Source organism: Gouania willdenowi, chromosome 13 (genome assembly GCF_900634775.1).
Source record: "Gouania willdenowi chromosome 13, fGouWil2.1, whole genome shotgun sequence".
Lineage (NCBI taxonomy): Eukaryota > Metazoa > Chordata > Actinopteri > Blenniiformes > Gobiesocidae > Gouania > Gouania willdenowi.
The window spans coordinates 2,770,741-2,797,947 of NC_041056.1; the positions used below are offsets into that span (position 1 = coordinate 2,770,741).

The 27,207-nt window shown below is 39.4% G+C and overlaps 3 protein-coding genes across 5 annotated transcripts; 1 reads left to right on the top strand and 2 right to left on the bottom strand.

The window, feature by feature from the left end:
* Positions 1 to 817: 817 nt before the first annotated feature.
* LOC114474845 (probable G-protein coupled receptor 171) lies at positions 818 to 8,677 on the bottom strand. 2 transcript variants are annotated; one of them, XM_028465404.1, is made up of 5 exons: positions 8,466 to 8,677; positions 8,196 to 8,360; positions 5,313 to 5,534; positions 4,223 to 4,351; positions 818 to 1,781 (listed from the first exon to the last, which is right to left on the bottom strand). In XM_028465404.1, the coding sequence occupies exons 2-5, from the start codon at positions 8,346 to 8,348 to the stop codon at positions 1,308 to 1,310; spliced, it is 978 nt and encodes a 325-aa protein (XP_028321205.1). In that variant the 5' UTR covers positions 8,349 to 8,360; positions 8,466 to 8,677; the 3' UTR covers positions 818 to 1,307. The 2 variants fall into 2 exon arrangements, with proteins under 2 accessions (XP_028321205.1, XP_028321206.1); XM_028465405.1 differs by having other exon boundaries at positions 8,436 to 8,677.
* A 3,392-nt stretch (positions 8,678 to 12,069) lies between these two features.
* On the bottom strand, positions 12,070 to 14,278 carry LOC114474767 (P2Y purinoceptor 14). Its single transcript, XM_028465274.1, has 2 exons — positions 14,141 to 14,278; positions 12,070 to 13,303 (listed from the first exon to the last, which is right to left on the bottom strand). The coding sequence occupies exon 2, from the start codon at positions 13,299 to 13,301 to the stop codon at positions 12,240 to 12,242; it is 1,062 nt and encodes a 353-aa protein (XP_028321075.1). The 5' UTR covers positions 13,302 to 13,303; positions 14,141 to 14,278; the 3' UTR covers positions 12,070 to 12,239.
* A 2,902-nt stretch (positions 14,279 to 17,180) lies between these two features.
* On the top strand, positions 17,181 to 26,840 carry shkbp1 (SH3KBP1 binding protein 1). Of its 2 annotated transcripts, XM_028465577.1 has the most exons (17): positions 17,181 to 17,360; positions 18,679 to 18,732; positions 18,917 to 18,962; positions 19,022 to 19,154; positions 19,232 to 19,312; positions 19,989 to 20,174; positions 20,233 to 20,323; positions 21,398 to 21,588; positions 21,747 to 21,862; positions 22,064 to 22,151; positions 22,644 to 22,760; positions 22,832 to 23,002; positions 23,437 to 23,592; positions 23,674 to 23,770; positions 23,861 to 24,045; positions 25,854 to 25,956; positions 26,029 to 26,840. In XM_028465577.1, exons 1-17 carry the CDS (start codon positions 17,299 to 17,301, stop codon positions 26,618 to 26,620), a joined length of 2,469 nt encoding a protein of 822 aa, XP_028321378.1. In that variant the 5' UTR covers positions 17,181 to 17,298; the 3' UTR covers positions 26,621 to 26,840. The 2 variants fall into 2 exon arrangements, with proteins under 2 accessions (XP_028321378.1, XP_028321379.1); XM_028465578.1 differs by lacking the exon at positions 18,917 to 18,962.
* Positions 26,841 to 27,207: the final 367 nt, after the last annotated feature.

Below are 27,207 nucleotides of genomic sequence, written 5' to 3' on the forward strand. Positions count from 1 at the left end.
AGTCATGTCGGGGAGGAAAGAGGCGGAGCATTGGTTGATTCATCCAATCAGAGGCGAAAGTGAGTCTGACCTTCGCTGACGACAGAGAGCGGCCATGTTGGATGAGGGCAGAGTAACCAACGGAAGTGTGGGCAGTTACATCACCGCGTTTACGTCACAACGCACACATTTACACACTTTATAGCGTTTTTACCACCGGAAGTCTAAGAAATAAGATGAATAATCACAACTATGATATTAAAAGTATTTTTGTATCTGAATTTGTTTTTATAATATCCACTCACTCATGAACTTTTATCATTCTTTCATGATTTCTATTATTAGTGAGGATTCAGGAAGCTATTGTTATTTGTATACTTTATTATTTTAGTTATTCTTCTTCCTCCTGCATTTTTTTTTATCTGATTCCAACAAGTTTGGTCTCAAACTGTTCAGATATGTTTGATGTCGACATCAAAGAGACCCGGCTCTTTGATGTCGACAGCTAGGCTAATTCTTATTCTAGTTATTATTATTATTGAAATAATAATGTATAATTTATTCTTTTCATTATTATTATTGGTAATATAATTATTAGTATTATTGTTTGATTCATTACTTTTATTATTATTATTATTATTATTATAATAAGAAGATTATTAGTATTATCATTAGTAGTATTTGACCATTTTTACCATGGTTATAGACTTTCAGTTCATTTCTGGAGCAGTTTGAGATTTTCCTCAATCAGCATTGATTTATAACGATCACCAGTTGAGCAGATATACCTTTTTTTTTTTTACTATACTAATACTAGAGCGACCGTGGCTCAGGTGGTAGAAGGGTCGTATTCTGATCGATAGGTTGGGGGTTGATCACTGTCGAAGTGTCCTTGGGCAAGACATTGAACCCTAAGTTGCTCCCAGTGATCGACTAGCTCTGTCCCATTGGTGTGTGAATGGGTGAATGAGTTGATAATGTAAAGCACTTTGGGACTACTTCAGTGTAGGGAGAAAACGCCTTATAGATTAAGTTAGTTTATTATTTACTAGCCAATAGGAGTCCAAGCTTTGAGTGAAACAGAAACTAGTTACAGGATACCACGATGACCAGTTTGACCCTAACAGTGCTCAGGATCCCCTTGTCCTTATCAAAGGAAACGCATGGTTAGTGTTTCAGGAGCTTCCTGTGCATTGATGAGCGTGTGTGTGTGTGTGTGCACTGAGTGAACGGCGTGATCTGACAGGATGCTGATTGGATGATAACAACATGTGATAAGAAACTTGTTTTTTATTCCGAGTCTGATGTTTAACGTTTTGCAGTTTCCGTCACACACTGGTCTCCCGGTCCTGTCCAGGCTGTGTGTTGGTCCTCCTGATGGTGCTGCTGATCGTACGTCTGAACGGCGAGCAGAGGCAGAAGAAGAGCAGCGGGTCGAAGCAGAGTCGCAGCACACTGAGCAGCAGCGTGGCCTCTTTCCACAGGAACAGCTGACGACGGGTCCAACAGTCAGAGATCAGCTCAACCTGGGCCAGAGTGTACGGCATCCGTACTGCGTGGTACGGCACGAAGCTCAGCGCGTACGCCGCCGCCGTCACCTTCACGCTCAGTGCCGCACGCCGGGCGTCACCATGGTTACCATTGCCGCCACGCCCCAAGAGGCGGCGCAGAGCCAGGATGCAGCAGAACAGCACACAGACGGACGCGTTGAGGAACAGCGCCATGTTGAGTAAGACGGCCAGAGTGTGGAAGTGATGACCCATCTCTGACTTTAGAGAAGAACAGCTGAGGAAGGGGCGGGGCTAAGAAGCACACACACATACACACATACACATTTTATTTTATGACGTCGTGTGGACCAAAGGTGAAAGTAATGGATTACAACTACTCATATTACTGTAATTGAGTTACTTTTATGGGTACTTGTACTTTTTTCAGTATATCAGAAATCAGAAAAGTTTTTATTTGCCAAGTACAGTTAAAAACAGTAAAAGGAATTAAACTTGGTTGTTGGTGCAAAGAAGAAAAAACAAACCAGAAACTATAATAATAATAATATTATTAATACATTTAAATAATGGTTTAGATTTACAAGGAGACTCAAAGCACATACAGAAACCATTATTCACTCACGTCAGTCATATTGGTGGTGGTAAGCTACAATGTAGCCACAGCTGCCCTTGGGCAGACTGACAGAAACGTGGCTGCCAACGGCCCTTCTGACCACCACCAACATTCATACACAATTCATACCCATTCATACAAGGCAATGTGGGTAAAGTGCCTTGCCCAAAGACACAACGACATTGACTTGGATAGAACGGAATTCAAACCCCCAACCCTTCGGTTACTCGACGCCTCACTCTAACAGTGAGCCCTGGATAAAGGATAAATATATACATAAATACAAGTGCTGCAGGTCATATTGTGTTTATGGAGGTGGTAATGTTGGGGGGGGGGGGGGCACTGGGGGACCAGGGCTGAGTATACGTATTTCTAAATCAGTAATTTTACTTGTACTTAAGTACATTTGAAAAGAAACTGCATTTCCACACCAAACCATTACTGAGTAAATTAATATATTTTCTTGTCTATCTATCTATCTATCTATCTATCTATCTATCTATCTATCTTCTATCTATCTTCTATCTATCTATAAAGCAAGTAATCTGTGTGTCTGTGTGTGTGACCTGAGACTTTCAACATGGCTGCTGCTTGGTTCAATGGTGTGCATTGTCGGATTTGTTAGACTGCAGTGATACCATTCATAACTTATTTCATAAAATTGTCTTAAATGCAGCTTTACAGAACAGCTCAATGTTGAGAGGTAGTCATGGTAACTCAAAATAAATTGAAAGCTGTGTAAAATCTACAGGAGTGACTGCACAAATGGCTTTTAAAAATCACTGAAATGAAACATTAAAAAAAAAAAAAAAATAGCCTGTAAATATTGACCAACAGGTGTCCTCAGTGAGCAACATTCGTAAATAAGGCGAGTATTATTAATAATAATAATAATAATAATAATAAAAACACATGTATATGATTCAGAATGAAATTTGCATCAGGAATTGTGTGTTTACAAGGTCAGTTGAAAGATGATTTAACTTTTATTCTGAATTAAAGCTCCCATGTAAACCAGCCATGAAAATCTGCTTACCCTCCCACTTTACACATACTTCCTACGAGCACTGCACTAGTTTTTTTTTTAAATTTCCGTTTCATGGCACATTGAACATAATCCATATGTTGTTCGTCGTGTTATTTCTGATCAAAGCCACTTTCTATGGTTTAGGTGTGGTGTCTAACTATTATGTAATATATTAAATTACATTACATTGTATTGTATTGTATTTTGTTTTTATACACATGGAACAGTTTTAGAGACGATAAATGTATCTATACTTCGAGCCTGAGAATTTATCTGTTTTGGTGTTATTTTATTTGAAAAATAATTGTACATTTTGACAAACCTTTTATTTTATACAGATGCCTTTGTGGAAAATAAATTAATTAATCTCTTCCTTTTTTAAGTTTCTACATGAGATGTTTACTGTGGGAACCGCACCAAGATTTATTACCAACAATAAATGAAAGTAACTAGTAACTTTTATTACTTTTTGCTTGAATTGAATACAATTTCAATCAAGTAACAGAACTTCTACTTGAGTAGATACATCAGCGCTCTTTATATCTATGTGTGGACCACGTGTTCCACTATAGCAGCAATGGTGCAAACATTTATTTCTGCCACTAGGTGGGGCTGAGGATTCACAACTGGAGAATACGCAAAATTAAAGAAATATTTTATTACTATACCTGTGAGGACCGAATACTGTTGTTAGGCAGATTTAAGGACAGACACTCACACAAATTAATGATAATAATCATAATAATTATAAATTTACAGGAATTTACATATGTTGTATGTTTAATAATATTTCACTTCACACATACACACATATATGTATTATATTTGTACATTTGGATAAATGTATTATTATTATTAATGTATCTTATTTTATTTTTGTGCACTTGTATTTATTCCTTATTTAATTAACAGTCTTTTACTTACTTATGTACTTTTTCCTATCTCTTTATTTCTTTGTTTAGTGTTAATTCTTTTTATTTCCCCCTGGGATAAATAAAGTATTTCTGATTCTGAATCTGACACGAACAATAGTCAGTACACTTTAGGTTAGTTCAGGATTAGTTCATCTTAACCTGATAAATTAATCCTAACCTGGATGGTGGTGAGAGGCAGGACCATGTTGGGCAGGTTGATGACGATCAGCAGAAACCAAACGACCACCGACAGCAGACGAGAGAAACCAACCTCCTGGAGACGCCGTGAGAATGAAGACTGGGAGGCCTGTGGGGCAGCAAAGGTCAAAGGTCACAGATGGATCATTCATTTCATTTCATTTGTTTTTATTCTGTCATGTTAAAGATCACACTAATTTCACAAAGAATATTTAATATATATATATTTAATATTTAATTTTGTTGTATTCCATGTCCAGAAAATAGCAGGAGAAATACACACACACACACACACACACACATATATATATACAGTATATATCTGCCGCTTAATTAATCACAAATATGAAACAATTGGTCTGCCAAGTTTACACTAACTGAGATAATGATATAACAGCATTATTAAAATAATACATAAACAAATGAAAGGACTTAAACACCTACTCTCAGCACCAAAATAGTTAAACAAATAAGACTCTGAACACCATGTTCATGTTTTCTTATGAGTCTCTTTTACATTTTCTCAGCTCTTTATCTCACTATGTAAAAAAAAAAAAAATGTACGTCTGCTTTAAGGTTGTTTGTGAAAATTGATGTTTGAAATTAAATGTCCTTCTGTGGTTCCCGTCCTCTGAACTAAAAATGAACAACTTTAGTAAAAAGTACTGGTAATGCTCTTTTTATTTAATTATTTTTAGCTCTAAACATAACTGAGTGTTTGCAGCTCAATCAAATCTAATCAAGTTTTAACAATCCTGACTTGATAAACACACTCTCTGCAACCTGCCTTATAAATACTCTTTTCTGTAATAAAAATAACAATTGTATGTTCCTTGTGTAGCGTATGTATTGTATTTACACACAATAACAAAGACATGTTAAAATAAGAGAGCAATACAATATTCTCATAACTTTAACAAAAATTGTTGTTTGAAATAAAAATGTTCTGAGACACTATTTCAACGGTAACCCCATCTATGTTCAGAGTGATATTTCACCTGTTTTTTTAATTACATAAACCATTGTTTATGATGATGATGATGATGATGATAATGATGAAGTTAATGTACCTGCAGGTGTCGTTGGCTGATGATGAGGGTGAGGAACATCAGCGACGAATACAAGCTGATGTAGAAAACGACGGCGCTGAAGCGACAGTGAAACATGGTGAGGTTCCACGTAGCAGAACCGCTGTCCTTCAGGATCTTAAAGGGCAGCATCAGCAGCAGCAGGAGATCGGCCAGCAGCAGGTTGAGTAGGTAGAGGCGTGTGCCGCTACCACCGCGGCTATGCTGTAAGAAAACACAAACACACGCTCAACGTTACACGATTAATAAACAATTCCCCAATAACCCTAAGCCTCTCCCAAGATAAGACTTTACAATTTATTTTAGAAATTCTAACAATTGTATGAGTTTATTTTATGTCCGTTTTTATGTTTATTTTATGAATTGTTAAGGTTTGCTCTTATTCATGTTTTGCAGGTTTTCCAACAGTCAAATCAATGACCATCATGCTTCCCTTTGTCTGAATACCTTTTAATTAAAATTAGTCGAGGGTGTCTAATGTTATTTATTTTCAGTTTTAATTTGGTTTTGAAATGAAAACATATATACACACATTTAAGAAGAAATTTGAAAACAGAATAGTTTTTTTTTTTTTTTTTTTTGGTTTTTTTTTGCTGAAACGGTAAAGACGTTCATCACGTTCACCACCAGAGGGCAGCACCACTTTACGGCTTCATCACCGACTTTTATTTAAAGATTAAAAATATATAATCAGCATGTCCTAAAGACCTCACCTAAAAAAAACCATTTTACAAGTTTTTAAAATTTTTTAATTATTATATATGTCATTCATTGATTAAAAATAAACCAATTTAATATGAACAAATGTTCCAGTCTTGAATCTGAGAATCAAGTATTAAAGCGATGGTAAACCAATGACAATACACCAAATAACACAGTACCCACAAAGTGTGAGTCCTGTGTGTGTGTGCGTGTGTTGAAGTTTCTGCTGCTAACCACAACCACACTCATCACTTCCTGTCTCATCACCTTCACTTCCTGTTTCTTCTGACGAGGTTCAGGTTTGTGCAGACTTCAGGAGAACAAAGTCTAGTTGACGTTCCCGAGGTGTGAAGAGTGAGAACGACAAACAGATTTTCAGCCAATGGAAGAAAAAACCCATGTCTATCACCTCAACTGGTCACCATCATAAGTGGTGACTCTTTAAACGCCAACCCTCAATGTTTACATTCCACTGAACCATGAAAACACATCTCAGTAGTAGTCACAAGATAACATGATCATCAGCTTAACTGTAACACCAACTATTACAGATGCAAACTATCACAAACCAGTCAAAAGACAACACGAGCGATGGGCTAACAAGCTACGGGCTAACGTGCTATATTTGGCTATGGGCTAACAAGCAGTGACGTGCCGTGAGAACTAGCGTTGGGTAGACAAGGCGTTCCAAATTGAGGCCACCAATGTCAACACCAATGACAATTTCATATGTTTCTGCTAGCAAGTGTTAATTCAATTAAATTAAATTAAATTCAACTTTATTTGTATCGTACAGCACAATTTACAACAAAGTCATCTCAATGCACTTATCAAAATATAAAATTCATCATAAAGAAAAAAACCAACAAGATCCACATGAACAAGTATTTATCCATCTAACAAACACAACATCATAAACACCATTAAATAAACATAAACAATTATTTAATATAGCCTCCATACTCTCCCAACAAGATATATCTCATGACACGGCAGCACATCTGTTGTTTGTGTTGGAAACACAGAAACATGGAGAAAATAACAACAACAACAACTCAGAACATCCTCAGTGAGGAGCATCCACAAAGTCAATCCTTCCTTTTGTTCCATTCACTGTAGAAAATACCAACAATGATCTGACCTTAGCTTTGCTGAAGGTCTGGTTGCTCAGATGTTGTTCTCTGTCTTTTAAAAGCTGTTGTTTTTCCTCAAAAGAAAGTTTCTTTATCATCTCTAATGCTCCTCCTGCCTTACAGCGGTTAGGAAATAGCGATGTTTAGCGATTTACGCTATGAAAAGCACAAAATGCTGACACTTTCAAACTTATAGGTACTGTAGGCTATCGGAAAGTGAAAAATAAATCATTCATAATTATATTATAATTAAAACAAATAATCAAAATATAAATTCACCCTTGGGTAGGCACTGCCTACCTTGCCTACCCTGACTGCACATCACTGCTAACAAGCTATAGTTACGAGTTATAATTGTCTATGGGCTAATGAGCTATGGCCTTATGTGCTATGGATTAACACGCCATGGGCTAACATGCTATTGACTAATGAGCAATAAGCTAACGTGCTATGGGATAACAAGCTATGTGCTAACGTGCTATGGGCTAACGTGCTATGGGATTACGAGCTATGGACTAACGAGCTATGGGCTAAAATGCCAAGGGGTTAAAATGCTATGGGCTAACATGCTATGGTCTAAAGAGCTATGGGCTAATGAGCTATGGGATAACAAGCTATGGGCTAATGCGCTATGGGCTAACGTGCTCTCAGCTAACAAGCTATGGGCTAACAAGCTATAGGCTAACGTGCTCAATGGCTAACGATTTATGAACAAAAGCACTATGGGCTAACGTGCTATGGGATAACAAGCTATGAGCAAAAGAGCTATGTGCTAACATGCTATGGGCTAACATGCTATGGGCTAACATGCTATGGGCTAACATGCTATGGGCTCACAAGTTATGTACTATCGCGCTATAGGCTAAGGTGCTATGTGCTAACGTGCTGCTATGTGATAAATGATAAATGCGTGAAGATGTGATGATGTCACCAGTTTAACCGTAACACTGGGACGTGTCAGTGTTTTTTTGATGACTGCTAATTGGTCCAGAGGCAGGGCGATAGCTAATTAAGCTCCACCCACTCTTACCTGCTGTCTGCGGCTGATGATGAAGACGAGCACTGACAGCAGGTGTGCTGGGAGGCCGATGAAGAATACGAGGCTGTAGAGGACGATGAAGGCAGTCATGTGATCATTGACCACACACACGGCGCTAACGTTAGCAGAGGTTAGCACGTCCATCACTGACGCCCCCTGGTGGTACAGACAGGAATCACATACATAACTCACACTGTCTACACACAATGATAAACAAATAAAAGTTCATACCTTATCTATTGATACCTGATCTATTAATACCTGATTTATGGATCGATCTGTAGTCAATCAGATGTTTCCTCCACATGCTCTGGAGGAAAGCGAGTCGTCGCTGCACAGAGACACATTTCCTGCTCTGTGAGTTTAAAACGTCTCTCCAGGATGTGACGGAGACGACGCCAACGTTTCAGTCTCAGCTCGACTCTGTGAAAAACTAATAATCAATAAATGATTATCAGATACAGAGTAAAGCTACAATGGCCTCATGTAAAGGATTTTCAATATTCATGAGTAGTGAAATAACCCAAAGTTGGGGTCCAAAATAAAAATGAAGAAGTCACACAAAGAAAAATAGTTTTATATCCCAATAAAGAATGACCTTTATACTATAAATTAAAACAGATCAGAATTTTTTTTATTACACTCCCACAGGCAGTTTAGCTGGGGTCAGCTGAAATTTATAAACAATTTAAATAGATTCAAAAATAGTTGCGAACAACTGCACTAAATACTTTCTTTCCATTTATTTACAAAATTATATTTTTAAAACATGTGTGTTATCACTCATTCGTTCCATCATTATGATGTATAGATGTTTTTAAATAGTTTTCTCAGCAAAATATTGTAGTTGGACCAAGGGGGTTCAGAAAGTCTTCAGAAAATAAGAAAAAGGGGGACTAGAGCCAAAAAAGGTTGAGAACCACTGACTTACATCTTTACAAACCTGACAAGAAATATTGAAACATTCAGTGTATTTTAATTAATTCATAAACTTTACACAATATTTGATAATCCATCTCGCATACACTGACTCTGCTAATGATAGAAGAAATGCACACATGCCCGTCTGTCATCCACGCCTCTATCTCCTCCAGGCACAATGAGAGGGCAGGTGGTGTGGCTGAGGGGCAGGTAGGGTCAGTCCAGATATAAAGCTGAGTATTGTCTGCATAACTGTGAAATGAAAGTCCGTATTTAAAAATGATGTTGCTTATTATGAGCATGTATATGTTGAACAGCACCGGACCAAGAACGGACCCCTGGGGCACTCCACATGTGACCTGATGCAACTGGGATTTTGCATCGCCAAGGACCGATCAGTAAGATATGACCGGAACCAACGAAGTACATCTCCCCCCCGCCCCCCCCCAACACACACACAGTGTAGTAAATGTCCCACTAACGTTCTCACCACTACAAACTCAATGAGTATATACTGTCTAGTACATAGTAGGGCTAGGCAGTATACCGACTTATACCGAGTATCGGTATATATTTTCATTATGAAATATTAAAAATTATGAATTTTTAATATTCCACCATACCGGTGTATTTGATGACACAACTTTTGGAATGCTACGCTGCGCCGCGTTTCAGACCAGACCTTTCTCAACGTTGCACTTCTAAATATGAAGGTAAACAGCAGTGTTCTGGTGTTAGTTACAGTGTAAATCATACGTGTAAATGGATCAGAAAGACACAATTGAAAGCTATGAAGCTACATGTGAGCATGTGTCTGCGTGTGCACATGCCTCTGCTACAGGAGAACAACACTCACAGATACGGAGGCACGGTTAGCTTAGCATGTCGGCAGTAAAACACAAAAAAAGGAGAGCAAAGGATCGCAATTTGAGACCACCACACCACTGAGTATGCAGCATTTAAAGCTAGAAATCAAGCTAATGCTAAAGCTAAGCTAGCACGGCAAAGAGCCATTGGGCTGCTGTTGCAAATTTAGATCACTACTTATTTGAATGTGAATATACCTCAAAGCCCATATTAATGCACATTTTAGATTTACTTGAATACTGTGTAATGTTCCTGGGCTTGAACTTTAAGCAAAAGTAAAATGATTGCAAGTTGCACTACTTTTTGTATTGGTTTTAAAAAAAGATGTTTGTGAAATTTGCAGAGTAAAAGTTATGTTTTGATTGCAATTGTCTTTGCCTTCTGATTCCTCACTTCATTAGAATCATAAGTGGCTCATGCAAACTTGTATTACTACTAATGTGGAATTATTTTACAATATTCACTCATCATGACAGTAAAATAGACCATCCTAAGTCAGTCTACTGCAGTAATTCCACTCCCTTATCTTTATTTTTCTTTATCCTCTATCCTTTAATTAACCCTTATCCTTATATTTATCACTATTATTATTATTGCTGCTGGCTTGTGTTTTTGTTTTTTTTGTTCCGTGCACCGACTAGCAAGTCAAATTCTAAGTGCTGTTTTTTTTTTTTTTTTTAAACTGTACTCGTCAAAATAAACCTGTATCTGATTCTCAACCAGTAGAAAATGCTGTGAACACCTGATTATGCATGAAAAAAAAAATCCTGTCATATACCGAGAAACCGTTAGCAAAAAATATTGTGATATACATTTTTGGTCATACCGTATGATTAGGATGATGAGCGTTCCCACTAAAGTATACTTCCAAGTTTCTCAAGATGCATTTGGAACCTACAGCGTTAAAAACCTGATTCACACTGAGGTTAAATATCTCTGTTGATTCTCCACCTTTACTTTGAAAGTTCTGAAAAAATTTGAAGTGAGAAAGTGACCAAGTAGAATATCAACATGTGCTCATTTGATCCATAAACTCTCGTAGACACATTTCATTCACACATTTTCAGAGACCCTCCATTGGTCTACTGACTACACTTCCTGTTAACTTCAAAATAAGAGCCCTTTTTACAAGAGTTTAAAAAAGAAAACTAATGGAAGACAAGAGATGCTTTTATTTTGAAAAGAGAATGTTTGATTTTTAACTTGAAGCCAGTCCCAGGACCATTTTACATTCAGCTCCCAATGCATCATGGGACGGTTGAGTATGAGTAGTGTGCCCTCCATGCATATTTTAAAAATGTTCCCATATTTTATTGTCTCCTCTGTTTCTGAAGCTCTTGGACACATTCGTCCCTCAGTGGATTCTCAACCTTGGGGTCAGGACCCCATTTGGAAGAAACTGGGAGGTGGTCGCCGGATGCCTTTAAGAATAGTTTTTTAATAAGATGAGCCCATTTTTGCTTAGTTTTACAATTTTTCTGCAACTACACTAAACTCACCATATTTGAACCTATTTTTTTTTATCACTTTTCTTGCCATTTCTGACACTTCTCCATCGCGTTTCAGTTCCTTTTCTGCTCAGTTTTCCACTTTCCAGATGTTTTCAGCACTCATAAACCCTTTCCACCAAATGTCACATATGTTGACCTATTATTGTAATTTTTGACCTCTTTTCACCATATTTCATAATTATTTTTGCCAGTTTAACCACATTCACAATTTTTCAGACCCATTATTTGCCAGTTTATACTACTTGTTCCAATATTGACACATTGAACCCTTTTCACCGCACTTTTTCTGTCTGTTTTTGTCCACTCTAATTTGCAACTTTTAACCAATTTCAGGTGTTTTTAAAATCGCATTTCACCACCTTTTCCACCATTTTTGGTCACTTTGAACCATTTTATTAGTGATTAAAACAAGGATTTCCATCTTTAAGATGACTATAATAATTCTAAACGTTCCTGGATAACAGTGGATATTATTCAGATGAATAAATAAATGTGGTTATCACAGATTCATAGAACAATAGACCATCATTTTACTGACTTTATGGATGGACCCCAAAAATCTCTCCCCTTTATTCCCCCTTATAGATGGTCCTGTCTCCACATGACTGTTCTTCAATGTTCATGTCTGTGTTCAACCACCTTCAGCTACAGTGGGGGTCCCCGCTCTATGGGACCTTTATTTTGGTTTCTTAGTCTTTCTTAGTTTTTTCATCTCAGCGTGGTGCTCCTCCCGCCATCACGGCTTCCTCCTTTCGATGTTGCTCAAACTCTGGGCCGTGGTCAAAGACCTCGCCCTATGGCGTCCCGACAGCCTCCTGAGCAGCGACTCCCTGAATGTTCTGCACATCAGGAAGTAGATGACAGGGTCAAGGCAGACGTTGAGCGCTGACAGGAATAGCGTCCCCTCCTTCAGCTGGAAAAGCAGGAAGCGCGCCTCCCAGCTGAAGCCAGACTTTGGCATCTGGCTGAGCGTGTACGGCACCCGGCACACGTGGTACGGCACAAAGCACACAAAGAAGACGGCGAGGAGGCTGAAGATGCTTCGGTTGGACTTACGACACACCTCGCTGCCGTGGCGGCTCACACGTCGGTACGACTGGTAGACGCGGCGTGCAATGGAGGCATAGCAGAAGATGAGCACGAACAGTGTGGCCCAGAAGAGCGACACGCTGACCAGGCTGGACACGCGGTGCCACTGAATGCCCAACGCCGTTTTCAGCGCCATGCACTGCCGCGCATTCAGCTCGTTAGCATTGCGGCTAGTCAGCACCACATTGGGTAGGACGCCCAGTAGGAGGAGCCCCCAGGTGGAGAGCGACAACGCACGTGCGAAGGCGGGGCTCTGCAGGAGGAGGATCTTAGAGGAGGCTCCGCCCAGCCGCCCCCTGCAGGAGGACAAGGCGGCGGCAGAGGACGAGGTGTGGTGGACGATCTTGACGTAGCGCTCCAGACTGATGAAGCCCATGAAGAGGATTCCCACGTACATGGAGGAGTAGAAGAGCACGGCCGTGTAGCGACAGATGACCACGTGGAGGCGCCACCCGGCCACGCCCAGCTGCAGCGCCACGCGGAACGGGAAGGTGGCAAGAACCAGCAGGTCGGCCACCACCATGTTCTTCAGGTACACCACCAGGCCAGAGTCGGCCGGCACGCGGAAGAAGATACACGCGGCCACGCCATTCAGAGCCACACCCACCAGGAAGAGCAGGAAGTAGAGGGGTGGGAGCAGCTGCTGGGTGAAAAAGCTGCTGAAGTCTGATTGGTTGTTGGGGAGGTGTGTGGAGTTAAGGAGGTCCATCCCTAAAAAACACAAACACCCAAGTCAGAGACATAGGGTCGTTTGTTTGTTTGAAAACAACTCAAAACAACTAAAAAAACAGAAAACAACAGAAAAAGATACAAAATAACCCACAAAATAACTCAAAACAATACAGAACAACTCAAAACATAAAATAAATGACATCAAACAATACAAACCAAAAAAAAAAAAACAGAAAACAACTTAAAACTACTGAAAATAACATAGAATAGACCAAAAACAGCACAAAAAGAACCCAAAAACTGCCCAAACAAGCACAAAATGACAAGAAACAACTCAAAACAACATCGAATAGACCAAATAACAGCACAAAACCACTCATAGCAATTGAAAACAATACAAAACAACTCCAAAAAAACAGAAAACAACTTAAAATCACTCGAAATAACTCAAAAACCACGACAAAAACAGCTCCAAGAACAGCACACGGTATCAGTATAGAATCAACAGCAGACAAACAACAACAGAAGAAACATGTGGATCAAACTTCTGTCTTCATCATGGACAAACTAAAGGTCAAAGGTCATCACCTCCATCAGTGACTCATCACTCACATCAGACAAAAAACAGCATTAGAATTTATTATTGTTATTATCATTATTATTAATGATGTGTTAATCAAACAACAAAACAAACTCACTGTGGTCCATATTAACAGCAGATGTTACAGCTCGTAATCATTTTTAAATGATGTCCCAGATGATCACACACACACGCACACACGCACACACGCACACACGCACACACGCACACACACACACACACACACACACACATACTAAAAGTTATTCAGCGTACAAAGAGTAGCTTTAACTCACCTCACACTAATACAGATGTTAGCGTAGCCTACAGTCCAACCTCCAGCTGTGGGAAACATGTGTGAGTGTGTGCGTGTGTGAGGAGGTCCAGGGTCTGCTGTTATAGTCTGAGCTGGACTTCCTGTTCCTGTCAGAGGGTTACTCCCCAGAGACAACACAACTCTCACTGACACACACACACACACACACACAAATCTGCTGAAGCCACGCCCACAACCTTTAATGTGCCACGCAACACTTTGAGTGAAGTGTGGGAAGTAAAACATTATTGTTTATGGTATCATTGGAAACATTCCCTATTCCTAGTTTTATAAATAATAATGAAATAATAATAATAATAATAATAATAATATTAATAATAATAAAGAGTCATCACTTTCTCTGGGTTTTTCCCTCTTTTCTTTGATGAGACCTGAAGGTTGACTCCTCCCACTCCTCAGGTTATTCTTGGCGAGAGGATGGAGCTAAAAGTAGAAGATGAGGATGAGCCTGGTCTGAATCACATCCTGTTATCACACGTTCAACTGCTTCAAAGAGATGAGGATAGTGATCAGTGCTGGGTTTGTCCCAACATCACCTAAAAGACACACAAGAAGAAAATAAATATTGACTATTAAACACGTTCCTAAAACTCACTCAAATGAATGTGGTAGTATGAGATGATGTGAAATGAGAGGAGAAGAGATAATAAATGATAAGATGATATAAGACATGAAGAGAGGAGAAAATATGAAATAGGATGTGATGAAAAATTATGAGATGAGATGGTATAAGACAGGATATGATCAGATGAGATATGATGATGTGAGACAAGATGAAATGAAATAACATAGAATGAGATGAGATATGATCAGAGCTGAATTTGGGCCAGAGATCCACCACTTCATACATTTTGACCCTTTGATTGGATCCAGCATCTCATTCACTTTTAGCTGTTTTTATTAAATGTTGAAATATTATATTTGGACTGCTGTGTTTTTTTATTGAGTTGAAATCACTGGAAATTTCATTGTTCAAGGAAGAGAGGGGAGTGTCAGGCCACGCCCCCACACTACATCTAAATGGTGATTTTCTGCAAAAAATGTTTCTTTGTCAGTTTGGAAGACTGTAGAAAATAGTTTAACAACCAATAAGTGAAGCTAAGCCTGAGGTAAAGGTATTTTTTGTGTAAATCGCAGAAAAGAGCAGCAGCAGCAGTTAGCGTAGCTAGTAACAGCAGTTAGCGTAGCTAGTAACAGCAGTTAGCGTAGCTCGTAGCAGCAGTTAGCATAGCTAGTAGCAGCAGTTAGCGTAGCTAGTAGCAACACCTGTAGCAATGATGCTGAGAACCTGCCTCCAACAGACAGGACACAGGAGGAGATCTATCCACAACTATCTCAGTTCAAAACCAAGATGAGCTGCTGCTCTAGGTTTATGAAACACAAGGAAGGCCTCGACTGTGAAGTATGGAAAAAAGTCGAGTTATGGCCTTATGGGTGTAAAAGTTTGTAAATATTTTGTATTTGTGGGTTTTTGTGTTCTGAAAGTTCACGACCTTTGTGGCTAAATTAGTGGTGATTTTACGCTGTCCTTGGTGCTGAAACATGACAGATTTAACGGCTGTCACTCAGAGTGAGAGACGAACGCTCCTTAACGGGCGATTATCCGTGCTTCTTTAACGCTGATTCATCATTCTTTTATTAAACATTTAGGTAATTGGTTGTTTTTTGTTCACGTGATATTATTGGACCATTTAGTAGCAAAAGACATTTCTTTCATTTCCGTCTCCTAGTGCCAGAACAACATGCAGCCGGTGTTGTGGGACCTGATGATTTACAAATGAAGCACTTATCACATGACTGCAGTCATTTTAAATCTCAAATTGTTTAAAGAACTCAATTCTCCTGAAATTATTTCACAAAATTTCCCCAAATTAAATAAAAAGAGAAAATCCTGCAGCGATAAAGATGTTTGTCACTTAATGTCTGGATATTGACATAATTTATGTATGATTTATACGTTGTGTAAAATACAAACTTGGGGACGTTAATGTTGAAATTGCTCGTTTTTACTGCCTAAAATCTGTGGCCCACTTAAGATTAAACTACTTTATATTTGGCCCCTGGTTTAGACGATATATTTCCAATTGTGGACTTTGTTCTTGTATATTATTTCATTTTTATTTCATTCCACAGTTGAATAAAGAAGCACTAATGAGTGACGCAGTGGACACTGATTTATTTTATTTGTTTGAGCAGGAGAATGGAAGGAAGAGCCCAGCAGAGAGGAAGAGTCATCTGAAACAACATTAACATCAGCAGGAAGCAAAGTGGGAAAATACCTGAGTTTCACTAAAAAAAACACCCTTTCTGTATTTATAAATATGAGACATGATGAAAGACGTCCCAGAGGACAACACGTCTTCCTCAGGCCTCGCTGGGACCAGCTCTTCATCTTTGAAACGTCCTGGTTTAGCTACAGCAGACCTGTCACAGTTTAACACTACAGTGTGTGTCACAGTGTGAACACCTGAGATGAACTGAATGACTCCAAAAACACAGAAAAATACACGAGACAGCAGCAAAAATACACAAAATGGCTCCAAAAACACGAGAACAGAAATACATAAAATGACTCCTAAAATACACTAAATGACAGCAGCAACACGTTAAGTGACTTTAAACAACAAAAAACAACATCACACACACAGAATGAAAGAAAAATGTAAAAAATGACAACAAAATAAATTACAGACAAAAATAAACAAAATGACTCTAAAAACAAATAAAATGAGAAAAATTACAACAAAGACTAAATTAATTTAAAAACAAAATAAAAAGAACACAAATTGAGAGTAAAAACTACACACAATCTTTGTTGTTTGTGTGTTAATGCTGATGCTAAAGGTCATTATTCTCATGCTGATATGAATGCTGATCAGATACAATCACAGTTTTGTGGTTTTAAGAGTTTAAATTAATAATTAAACAGTTTATGAATGCGCGGTGATCCACTCCGGATCCCGCCCCTCCCCTCTCCTGTGACCTCCAGGCCGTGTTTTAGCTCCCCCCCCCCGGCTCTCTGTGCTGCTACAGGAAGTGAAGCTAACTGCGGCTAACGGCGCTAATTCTTTCCCTAAAATGGATTAGATCTTGTTTTTTCCGGTCGGTTGGCGTCGGATGAGGATGTCCTCCCCGGTGAGGAGCGGGGACATCATCCACCTGAACGTGGGGGGCTGCAGGTGAGGCCGAGGCTAACCGCGGCTAGCTGTGCTATCACGCAGGCACCCATTATCGGACAGATCCGTGTCACTGTTTTTTTTTTTTTTTTTTTTAATGAAGTTTAACATCACAGAATGTTTCCCACAAACACTATTTACTTCATTACTGCTTTATAATCACTTTAAAATAGTAAACAACTCTAAAAACATGTATAAACTCTGATGCTTTTGTCCTGCATGTTGATGTTTTCTTATAATCTCTCAGCTCTTCAAGCCTTTGTTTTCTGATTTTAAAAAAATAAATAAAAAATCTTATTTGTCGTTCTTTAAACCAACATTTATTCCGCTATAAAGGCGAAAAACAACATTTCTTTACATTAAAACTTCAGCTTTTAAGATTTGAGTTTTTAATTATGTGCCAGGTTACTTTCCATTATGACGAACGTAAATCCGTAGCTGAGAAAGTTAAAGATTATAAACTAATTAAAGACTTTAAATGATCAGGTCACACGGTTAAAGATTTAAAAGCTCGTTTTATTGATGATTTAATCAACTCATTGATCATTGATCAGTTTGATCTGTTATGACAAGAAGCCTGTGTCCGATAATGGGTCTAAGGGAAAGGATTTTGATTTAAAAAAAAATAAAAATAAAAAACCTAAAATGTTCAAATATGGACAAAATAATGAATAAACTATGATGCAAAAATGTAAAAATATTTAATGAAATTGTGGTTATAATAGTTCAAATTTTGAAGAAATTTAGGTTTATTGTTTAAAGAAAGTGTTTGATTTCAACTTTAAAATATATATATATATATATATATATATATATATATATATATATATATATATATATATATATATATATATATATATATATATATATTTGGATTTAGAGCAAAAAGAAATCTGAACACGGTGAGAATGTTTTTAATCGATTATTTTTTTAATAAAAAATAAAAAGATTATTTATTTGTGGTTATTTAGGTCACATTAGATTAAAAACATGGAAATAAAACTAAAATGTTCAAATCCAGACAAAAGAATGAATACAACTACTAAACAGAAAAATAATTTAAACCATAATAAAATATATTCAATATTTATTTAAGTTATGAGTTAAAAATCTGGAAGATGAAAAACAGATTTAAGAGATTTATTGGTTAAAGAAAGTGTTTGATTTAAAGTTTAAAAAATAAATATTTGTTTAGATTTCTAACAAAAACTACTTTTGAACATAGTAAAATCATTTTTTTTTTAAAATACATCATTCATACATAAAAAAAAATAGAAAAGACGACAGAAAGACGATTAACTTTATGTTCGTTTGTGTTTAGGTTTAGCACTTCACGACAGACGCTGACGTGGGTTCCTGACTCATTTTTCTCCAGGTGGATCTAACACACACACACACACACACACACACACACACACACACACACACACACACACACACACACACACACACACACACACACACACACACACACACACACACACACACACACACACACACACACACACACACACACGCACAGTGTATTCGTGTGTCTAACTGTGTGTGTTTGTTGTCAGTTTGCTGAGTGGGCGAATCTCCACGCTGAAGGATGAAACAGGGGCGGTGAGTCGTGTGTGTGTGACGTGTGTTATTTTTGTGTTTATTGTGTATGTTGTGTGTAGATCTTCATCGATCGTGACTCCTCCCTCTTCGCGTCCATCCTCAACTTCCTTCGGACCAAAGAACTTCATCCTCGCTCCGTCAACGTGCACATGCTCATGCACGAGGCCGAGTTTTATGGCATTACCCCACTGGGTGAGACACACACACACAGTGAAGTGTGTTATTCCTGTGTGTGTGTGTGTGTGTGTGTAACTGTGTGTTTGTTTCAGTGAGAAAGCTGCAGTTGTGCGATGAATTGGATCGTTCATCGTGTGGTAACGTTTTGTTTAACGGATACCTGCCTCCACCAGGTGACTGACACACACACACACACACACACACACACACACACACACACACACACACACACACACACACACACACACACACAATTTTTGTTGCTGCTGTTATTATATTGTTTGTTTTCATCATCATCATTATTTTATTACCATGAATTTTATTATTATGAATTTTGTTATTATTGTTATTTTGTATTATTATTATTAATATTCTTATTCATTATTATTATTTCACTGTTATTTTATTATTATTATTATTATTTTGTTATAATTGTTATTTTATTAATTGTGATTATTAATATAATAATAATTAGTATTATTTTATTATTGTTGTAGTTTTCTCATTATTTTAATTATTGTTATTTTGTTATTATTAATGTCATCATTGTAATTGTTACTTTTCATTATTATATTACAAATGTTGTTTTTGTTATTATCTTGTTATTAATATATTTATTTCTATAGCTTCATGTCCTGAGCATTGTGTTTTTTATTTCTTTATGTAGTGTTAAGTTTAGTAACATTTATATTATTATTGTTATTGTTTCATTATTATAATATAAATATTATTGTTGTTAATAATTTGTTATTTTTAATGTATATTATTATTATTTTTTTACTATGGTAAATATGTATTGACTCATTTTAATTTCTCTTTGTGTGTGTACGGTGTGTGTGTTTGCCTTAGTGTATCCGTTGAAGCGTAGGAACCGTCACAGCGTGGCGTCTCCTCAGTTGATGACAGGTCGTTGTTTTCCTCTGGAGAGGATCCCAGTGAGACGCAGTAACACCATGCCGCCGAATCTCAGGAACGCTGGGAACGCTGGGTACGCTGGGGTACAGCGGGCTGCAGAGGAGAGGGCGCCACCTGGAGGTGAGCACACGTACTGTCACAGCAGCAGGAGGAGGAGCCACTGACTCTGTGTGTGTAGGTCCGTCTGTGGACTCTGGGATGGTTCGCATCATCTGCGGGCATCACAACTGGATCGCTGTGGCCTACGCACAGTTTGTGGTGTGTTACAGGTGAGACACACACGCACACACACACACAATTACAGGAAAACACACAAAAGAACAACAAAAACAACAAAAATAAACACAAACTCTTTGTACTTTCCTGTGTTAATGCTCTGATTGGTCGTTATTCTAATGCTGACATGAATGTTGATCATGTGACATTTCAAGGTTTAACAAATTACTAATTTTTAGTTATCTTATCTTATCTTAATTTATATTTATTTCATCTCATCTTAATTTGTCATTCTGTGTTTTTGTTTTACAGTGCCGTGTGGCTCATAAAGAGTAACTACTGTAAACTAGTCAATACTAAATCAGCAAAACAGATAAATAAGTGAAACTAGGCATGACCTGTATTTACAAGGTGAAAACGTATTTAGCAATAGGAAAATGACAACCTGTATGTGGATTTGTTGAGTTTATTGATTTTACTTATAAAATTGAAAGTAATAATGCAGGAAAAACAGAAGAGTGACCTTGATTTTAAAATATGCACATTGAAAGAAAATGTTGTTCAATGGTACCAGTCTGAGCACTGTATCTGAATTTGTGGCCAAGCTTTAGGGAAAATTTTTCATTTATTTTTTGGTTTTGGCTGAGCTTCATCGTCCTGAGTGTGTTTGTTTTACGCAACCTTGACATTTTGACTCCATAAAGGTCGACTGCACATCCTTGACATTGTTCCTATGAGATGACATACGTGTCATTAGTGCTGCATTAATAGTCTATAGGAGGAGTTACGCGCCAAAGGAGTTGCGGAAGAAAAATAATAATAAGAACTCCTACGAGAACAATGTGTTTGGCAATTTTCAATTGCAAAAAATTAAAAAATAATGGAATTTAAAAATGCCCCAATATAATTTTTTAATAACAATAATTTTTTTTCTCAATAAAAAAAACAATATTTGAATAGTTTTAAAATATTGCAATTAATGTGAGAATTTTCTTTACTCATTTCTTTATATATCTTTATGTGTGTGTGTGTGTGTGTGTGTGTGTGTGTGTGTGTGTGTGTGTGTGTGTGTGTGTGTGTGTGTGTGTGTGTGTGTGTGTGTGTGTGTGTGTGTGTGTGTGTGTCAGGGTGAAGGAGTCCAGTGGTTGGCAGCAGGTCTTCACGTCTCCTCGTCTTGATTGGCCGATTGATCGAGTGGCGCTCAATGCCAAAGTGATGGGAGGGTTGCTCGGAGACAACGACAAGATGGTGGCCGTCGCCTCGGTAACGGAGATCATCCTGTGGTCCATCTGCTCCGACGGAAACGGGACCGAGATCGGTACGAGTTTGACATTCACTCGTTTTATTCAAATGTTCATTTGAGAAATTTTAACGACACTGAAAAAGAAAGAAATATTAGTATTTTTCAATATGCATTTTTAATTAATTGAACAAATGTGTGTGTGTGTGCGTGTGCGTGCGTGCGTGTGTGTGTAGGAGTTTTCAGCCTCAATGTCCCGGCTGAGGCGCTCTTCTTCGTTGGTAACCAACTGATCGCCACAAGCCACACAGGGAAGGTTGGAGTGTGGAATGCTGTTACCAAACACTGGCAGGTACACACACACACACACACACACACACACACACACACACACACACACACACACACACACACACACACACACACACACACACACACACACACACACACACACACACACACACACACACACACACACACACACACACACACACACACACTTTGGGATTGTGTTACTGCTGCTAAGGTGTGTGTTTCCTGTGTGTGTGTGTAGAACCAGGATGTGGTCCCCATCAGCAGTTACGACACGGCTGGATCCTTCCTCATCCTCGGCTGCAACAACGGCTCCATTTACTACATTGGTGAGGGGTCCCTGAATGCACCGTGGAACGCTTACTTCAGTGGTTTTCAACCTTTGGCTGAGGGACCCCATGTGGAGTCGCCTGGAAGGTCTAGTAATAGATTAAAAAAAATACTGATTAGAAACACATTTTAAAATTATTTTTCAAAATAAAGCAACACACAAACGAACAACTGTATTCTATACTTTTATTTTGTGAAATATAAATTTTATTATTATTACTAGGAATAATAATAATACAAATAAACTATATGATTTAAAGCTAATTCTTTAAGGTCGCCAGGGAATCGTTTAAATGGGATCACGATCCAAAAAAGGTTGGAAACCACTGGCTTACAGTGTGTGTGTGTGTGTGTGTGTGTGTGTGTGTGTGTGTGTGTGTGTGTGTGTGTGTGTGTGTGTGTGTGTGTGTGTGTGTGTGTGTGTGTGTGTGTGTGTGTGTGTGTGTGTGTGTGTGTGTGTGTGTGTGCGCGCGTGCGTGCGTGCGTGTCAGACGTGCAGAAGTTTCCTCTGAGGATGAAGGACAATGACCTGCTGGTGACGGAGCTCTACAGAGACCCCACAGAGGACGCCATCACGGCTCTGAGTGTTTACCTCACACCTAAAACCAGTGAGAACACACACATACACACACACGTAGACACGCTCCTCTCATTGCTCCCACTGGCTGTGTGTGGTCAGGTGACAGCGGTAACTGGATAGAGATAGCGTACGGGACCAGCTCTGGGTCTGTGAGGGTCATCGTTCAGCATCCAGAGACGGTAGGATCAGGACCCCAACTGTTCCAGACGTTCTCTGTTCATAGAAGCCCCGTTACTAAGATCATGTTGTCAGAGAAACACCTGATCTCAGGTATGTGCACGTACACACACACATACACACACACACACACACACACAGAACTTACTAACACATGATTAAACAAACAAACAAACAAACAGAAGAAGAAACAAAAGGTAAAACTTAGCTTGAAGTTTTCTCCATAAAGTCTGACATTATTATGACATGAATAATAAGTCATTAAGGCTGTCATTAAGTGTTGTTCATTACCCTAACCCTCTCTTACCCTAAGTCCTAATCCCTCCATCTTACCCAAAAATACCAACATAGCTCCAAAGGTGTCATAATTTAGCGAACAACACTTAAAGACAGATAATGACAGCGTAATGTGAGCCTTATGGATAGAACTTTCAGTAAAATGTTACAAAACAAACAAACAAACAAACTAATAAAACAACAAACTAAAAAAACGACATACTCACTCTCTCTCTCTCTCTGTCTGTCAGTGTGTGCTGATAATAACCACGTGCGTACGTGGACGGTGACCCGGTTCAGAGGGATGATCTCCACCCAGCCAGGCTCCACCCCCCTCACTTCCTTTAAGATCCTTAGCTTGGACCCAGTGGACGGACACGGGGGGTGTGGCGCCGGCACAGAGATAGGTACAGTAACTATACCACCTCCTCACCAGCAGGAAGCCACCTAGCGCTAATGCTAACGCTAACAGTGTGTGGTGCGTTCAGGGCCGTACGGAGAGAGAGACGACCAGCAGGTTTTTATCCAGAGAGTTGTACCAGATACCGACAAGCTGTACGTACGCCTGTCGTCCAATGGGAAGAGGTCAGTGTGTGTGTGTGTGTGTGTGTGTGTGTCACTGTGTGTGTGTGTGTGTGTGTGTCTCACCGTGTGTATCTTACTGTGTGTGTCCAGAGTGTGTGAGGTGCGTTCAGTGGACGGCTCGTCCATCACAGCGTTCATGGTCCATGAGTGTGAAGGTTCCAGTCGTATCGGTTCCCGTCCTCGTCGCTACCTGTTTAGCGGTCATGCTAACGGTAGCGTGCAGATGTGGGACCTCACCACCGCCATGGACATCGCTGGGAAGGTGGACATCAAAGGTCAGCCACGAACTTCCTTTAACCCTCCTATTATCCCTGGGGTCAATGTGACCCCATTCAATGTTTATCGTATAACAGCTCTTTCACAGTGAAAGTTACGCAGAAGAGAATATGTAGGAAACTATCATGAATAACCTCAAATATGTTCCAAAAAAGATATAAAAATAGGTAAATAAACACCTTTATGAGAGTATGGTTCATTGTGTTAGAGTTATGAATGTTTACCCCAAATTAAAAAATATTTGGATAAAAACTACTCAAGATAAATTAATTCTATTGTAAAAGTTTGTCCTGATGGTGGCGCTAGAGAACAGGTTAAGGTTTAATATTTATGGAATCAACAAATAAACAAAGTGTCTGACACAAAAAGTTGGTCAGTAATTTTTTGAAAATCATTTCCTAGAGGTAAATATTCCTGGGGTCAGATTGACCCTAAGGGACCCTAAGGGGCATTTCCTGCTGTTTGATCAGAGGGGTGTTCCATAAAGGCGGGTTAACAAACTCTGAGTCTATCCATAAACTGTGGGTCAACATACCCCGCAATGGGAAACTCTGTGTATCTGATTCCATTACAGCTGGTATGAAGTGGGTCAGTAAACCCTGATGTAAACCTTGGGTTACTGACGTGCACGCGCGATAAAAAGCCATCATCAATGGATCAAAGATTCAACCTGATGGTGAAATAAGCCGGTGTTTGATGAATATGATCCTGTTCTAAAGGTGTGTTCAGTCTTCAGTGACTATAGTGGCTTAAATCACCTGTAATTAGTCACATTTTTTGGTCACTTCATCACTTTATTGCTTCAGTGACGTGACGAGCGGTGAATAATATGAATAAAATGTGTCTGAGGAGACGTGTCAGCAGCATAGGATGTCTGCATAGAGAGTCCTCCTGTTACACTGGATATTAAGACAGTAAATGCTGCTTCATATCTAATCAATTATATTGATTTTTAATGTAATATTGGCGCCAGAGTCATCTCAACGTCCTAAAAAATGTCATAAAAAAACACTGAAGCGGGACACGAACCCATGACCCATCGCTTTCAAGAGCAGTGTCACACTTCACTGCTCCATCATACCTTCATAGAGGTGTGATCTACAGATTTAACTGTATAACAATATAAAACAACAATCGAGCCTTAAAAGTGGATTAATTTAAATGATCATCTCCTCCTTTATATTATCCACAGGTTTGTATTCAGTGAACTTTACTACAGACGTCAGTAGATGTTTTAATGTAGATCAACCTCTCAGTGTGTTTCACTCAATGATCTACATCTACAATGATATAAAGAAAATTACCGTTATCACAAAAAAAAAAAAAAAAAAAAAACATAAAGCAACACAACATTAGTAATGATGTGAACACGTCTGTGGTGTGTGATGTTACTAATGTGTTTCAGAGAAAAGTGTTAAGGTTTATTAAAGTGTTCAGAAATGGTGTTCAGGTGGGCGGAGCCACGTGGAAACCCAGGGTTTCTTTGATAAAACCTGTCAGCGACCAGGTTTAGTTCACGGACAATGTTGCCATGGTAACATACTCAGAGAAGAACATACCTCGCTTTTTGGAATGAGATACTCAGCGTTTCCCTCATTTGAGCCTGAACATAATCAGAGTTTGAACATAACCCGCTTTATGGAATAAACCCCAGGTGATTGATCACGTGTGTGTGTGTGTGTGTGTGTGTGTGTGTGTGTGTGTGTGTGTGTGTGTGTGTGTGTGTGTGTGTGTGTGTGTGTGTGTGTGTGTGTGTGTGTGTGTGTGTGTGTGTTTTTTGTGTTGTGTAACTTGTGTTGTGTGTCAGCGCTGGGCGGGCCGACGGAGGAGGAGCTTCTGGAGCTGCTGGACCAATGCGACCTGACTCTGACCAGAACCCCTGAGAACACGCCCCGAGCCTCCACCTGCAGGTACAGCACCAATCAACCGCACTCACCTGTGATTGGTCAGAAACCTGATGTGGGCGTGGCTTGTGTTCACAGCCTCCACTCTCAGCCCAGCGACGCCTTCAGAGCCGAGCGTCTCCACTCTGCAGGAGGACGAGGAGCAGCCGGAGGTTTAGGCTCCTCCTCCTCCTCTCTGTGCGGGAGCCTCCCCCGGCAGATGGCTCCACCCACGCCTCTCCCCAAACCGTCCCGGGAGGCGGCACTGCTCCCCCGGGAGTGGGTGGGGCCAGTGCGGAGGGGCAGCTTTGTAGAGCGCTGCCAGGAGCTCGCCAAAGGCTCGGAGACAGCGGCGATGGATGGATGGAGGCGGAGCTTAGCCGTGTGCACCGAGCTGGAGGCGCAGTTTGGCCTAAGGACCCCGCCCACATTCTCCGTCTCTCCCAGTGCTCGCCACTCTCTGACTACCACGTCTTCCTCCGTGGTGCAACGCAGGTCCACGCCCACTCTCCCTGTAAGCCCTGCCCCTACTGTCATAAGTCCCTCCTACTCCCTTATCCCATCCTCCCCTCGCCACAGCAACGCTGCTTCGCCCGTCGATGTCGTGACATCACCAGATGTCCCGGTGAGCCCTGAGAGCAGCCCCGCCCCCACCGCCACTAAAACACAGATGAATGAGACCAGCTTCTGATTGGCTGGTTGACCTGTTGCCATGGTTACAACAGTTGTCAGGGGAGGAGCCGGGAAACCTCAATCAAGTCTTCTGCAGGACTGCCCGCTCACACATTTGCCCCGCCCCCTCTCCTCTGTTTTTCCTGGTAGCGTGAGAACATTTTGTAACATTTTAACTAAAGGAACAGTTTGTTATTTTTAGATTGTTTTGTATTTAAAGAATAAAAGTTAAACTGTGCCATGTGTCGGTTATTATCAGACGTTAGTGTCACAAACTGATCCAACAGGTCACTGATTATAATTATCACCAACTGAACTGATACACCACAGGACTGAAGCTAATGCTAATGCTAACATCATTCAAACGGCTTCAGTTTAACATTATCTGTGATTTTCAAAGGTGCATTACAGCTTTGGGCCACAGGAGGGCAGCAGCTCAACACACACACACACCTTTACAAGCTTCTCAAACTCTAAACTACTTTTAAACTTGACTTATCTTACTTCATTCTAACTCAGATGACCTTTCTTTAATTCTAAATACTTTTACTTACCATAGCTTTTTAAAAAGCTTTTCTTAACTTCAAACTTAAGATTTAATTATCT

Bases quoted from the DNA above. Each gene is read 5' to 3' on its own strand.
- LOC114474845 (XM_028465404.1), bottom strand. From the start codon at position 8,348: ATGGACGTGCTAACCTCTGCTAACGTTAGCGCCGTGTGTGTGGTCAAT. The intron at 5,535-8,195 runs GTAAGAGTGGGT...GTTTTCTTACAG, and splicing joins TCATCAGCCGCAGACAGCAG to CATAGCCGCGGTGGTAGCGG. The intron at 4,352-5,312 runs GTACATTAACTT...GCTGCCCCACAG, and splicing joins TCAGCCAACGACACCTGCAG to GCCTCCCAGTCTTCATTCTC.
- LOC114474767 (XM_028465274.1), bottom strand. From the start codon at position 13,301: ATGGACCTCCTTAACTCCACACACCTCCCCAACAACCAATCAGACTTC.
- shkbp1 (XM_028465577.1), top strand. From the start codon at position 17,299: ATGAGGATGTCCTCCCCGGTGAGGAGCGGGGACATCATCCACCTGAAC. The intron at 20,324-21,397 runs GTGAGACACACA...TGTGTGTGTCAG, and splicing joins CAGTTTGTGGTGTGTTACAG to GGTGAAGGAGTCCAGTGGTT. The intron at 21,589-21,746 runs GTACGAGTTTGA...GTGTGTGTGTAG, and splicing joins CGGAAACGGGACCGAGATCG to GAGTTTTCAGCCTCAATGTC.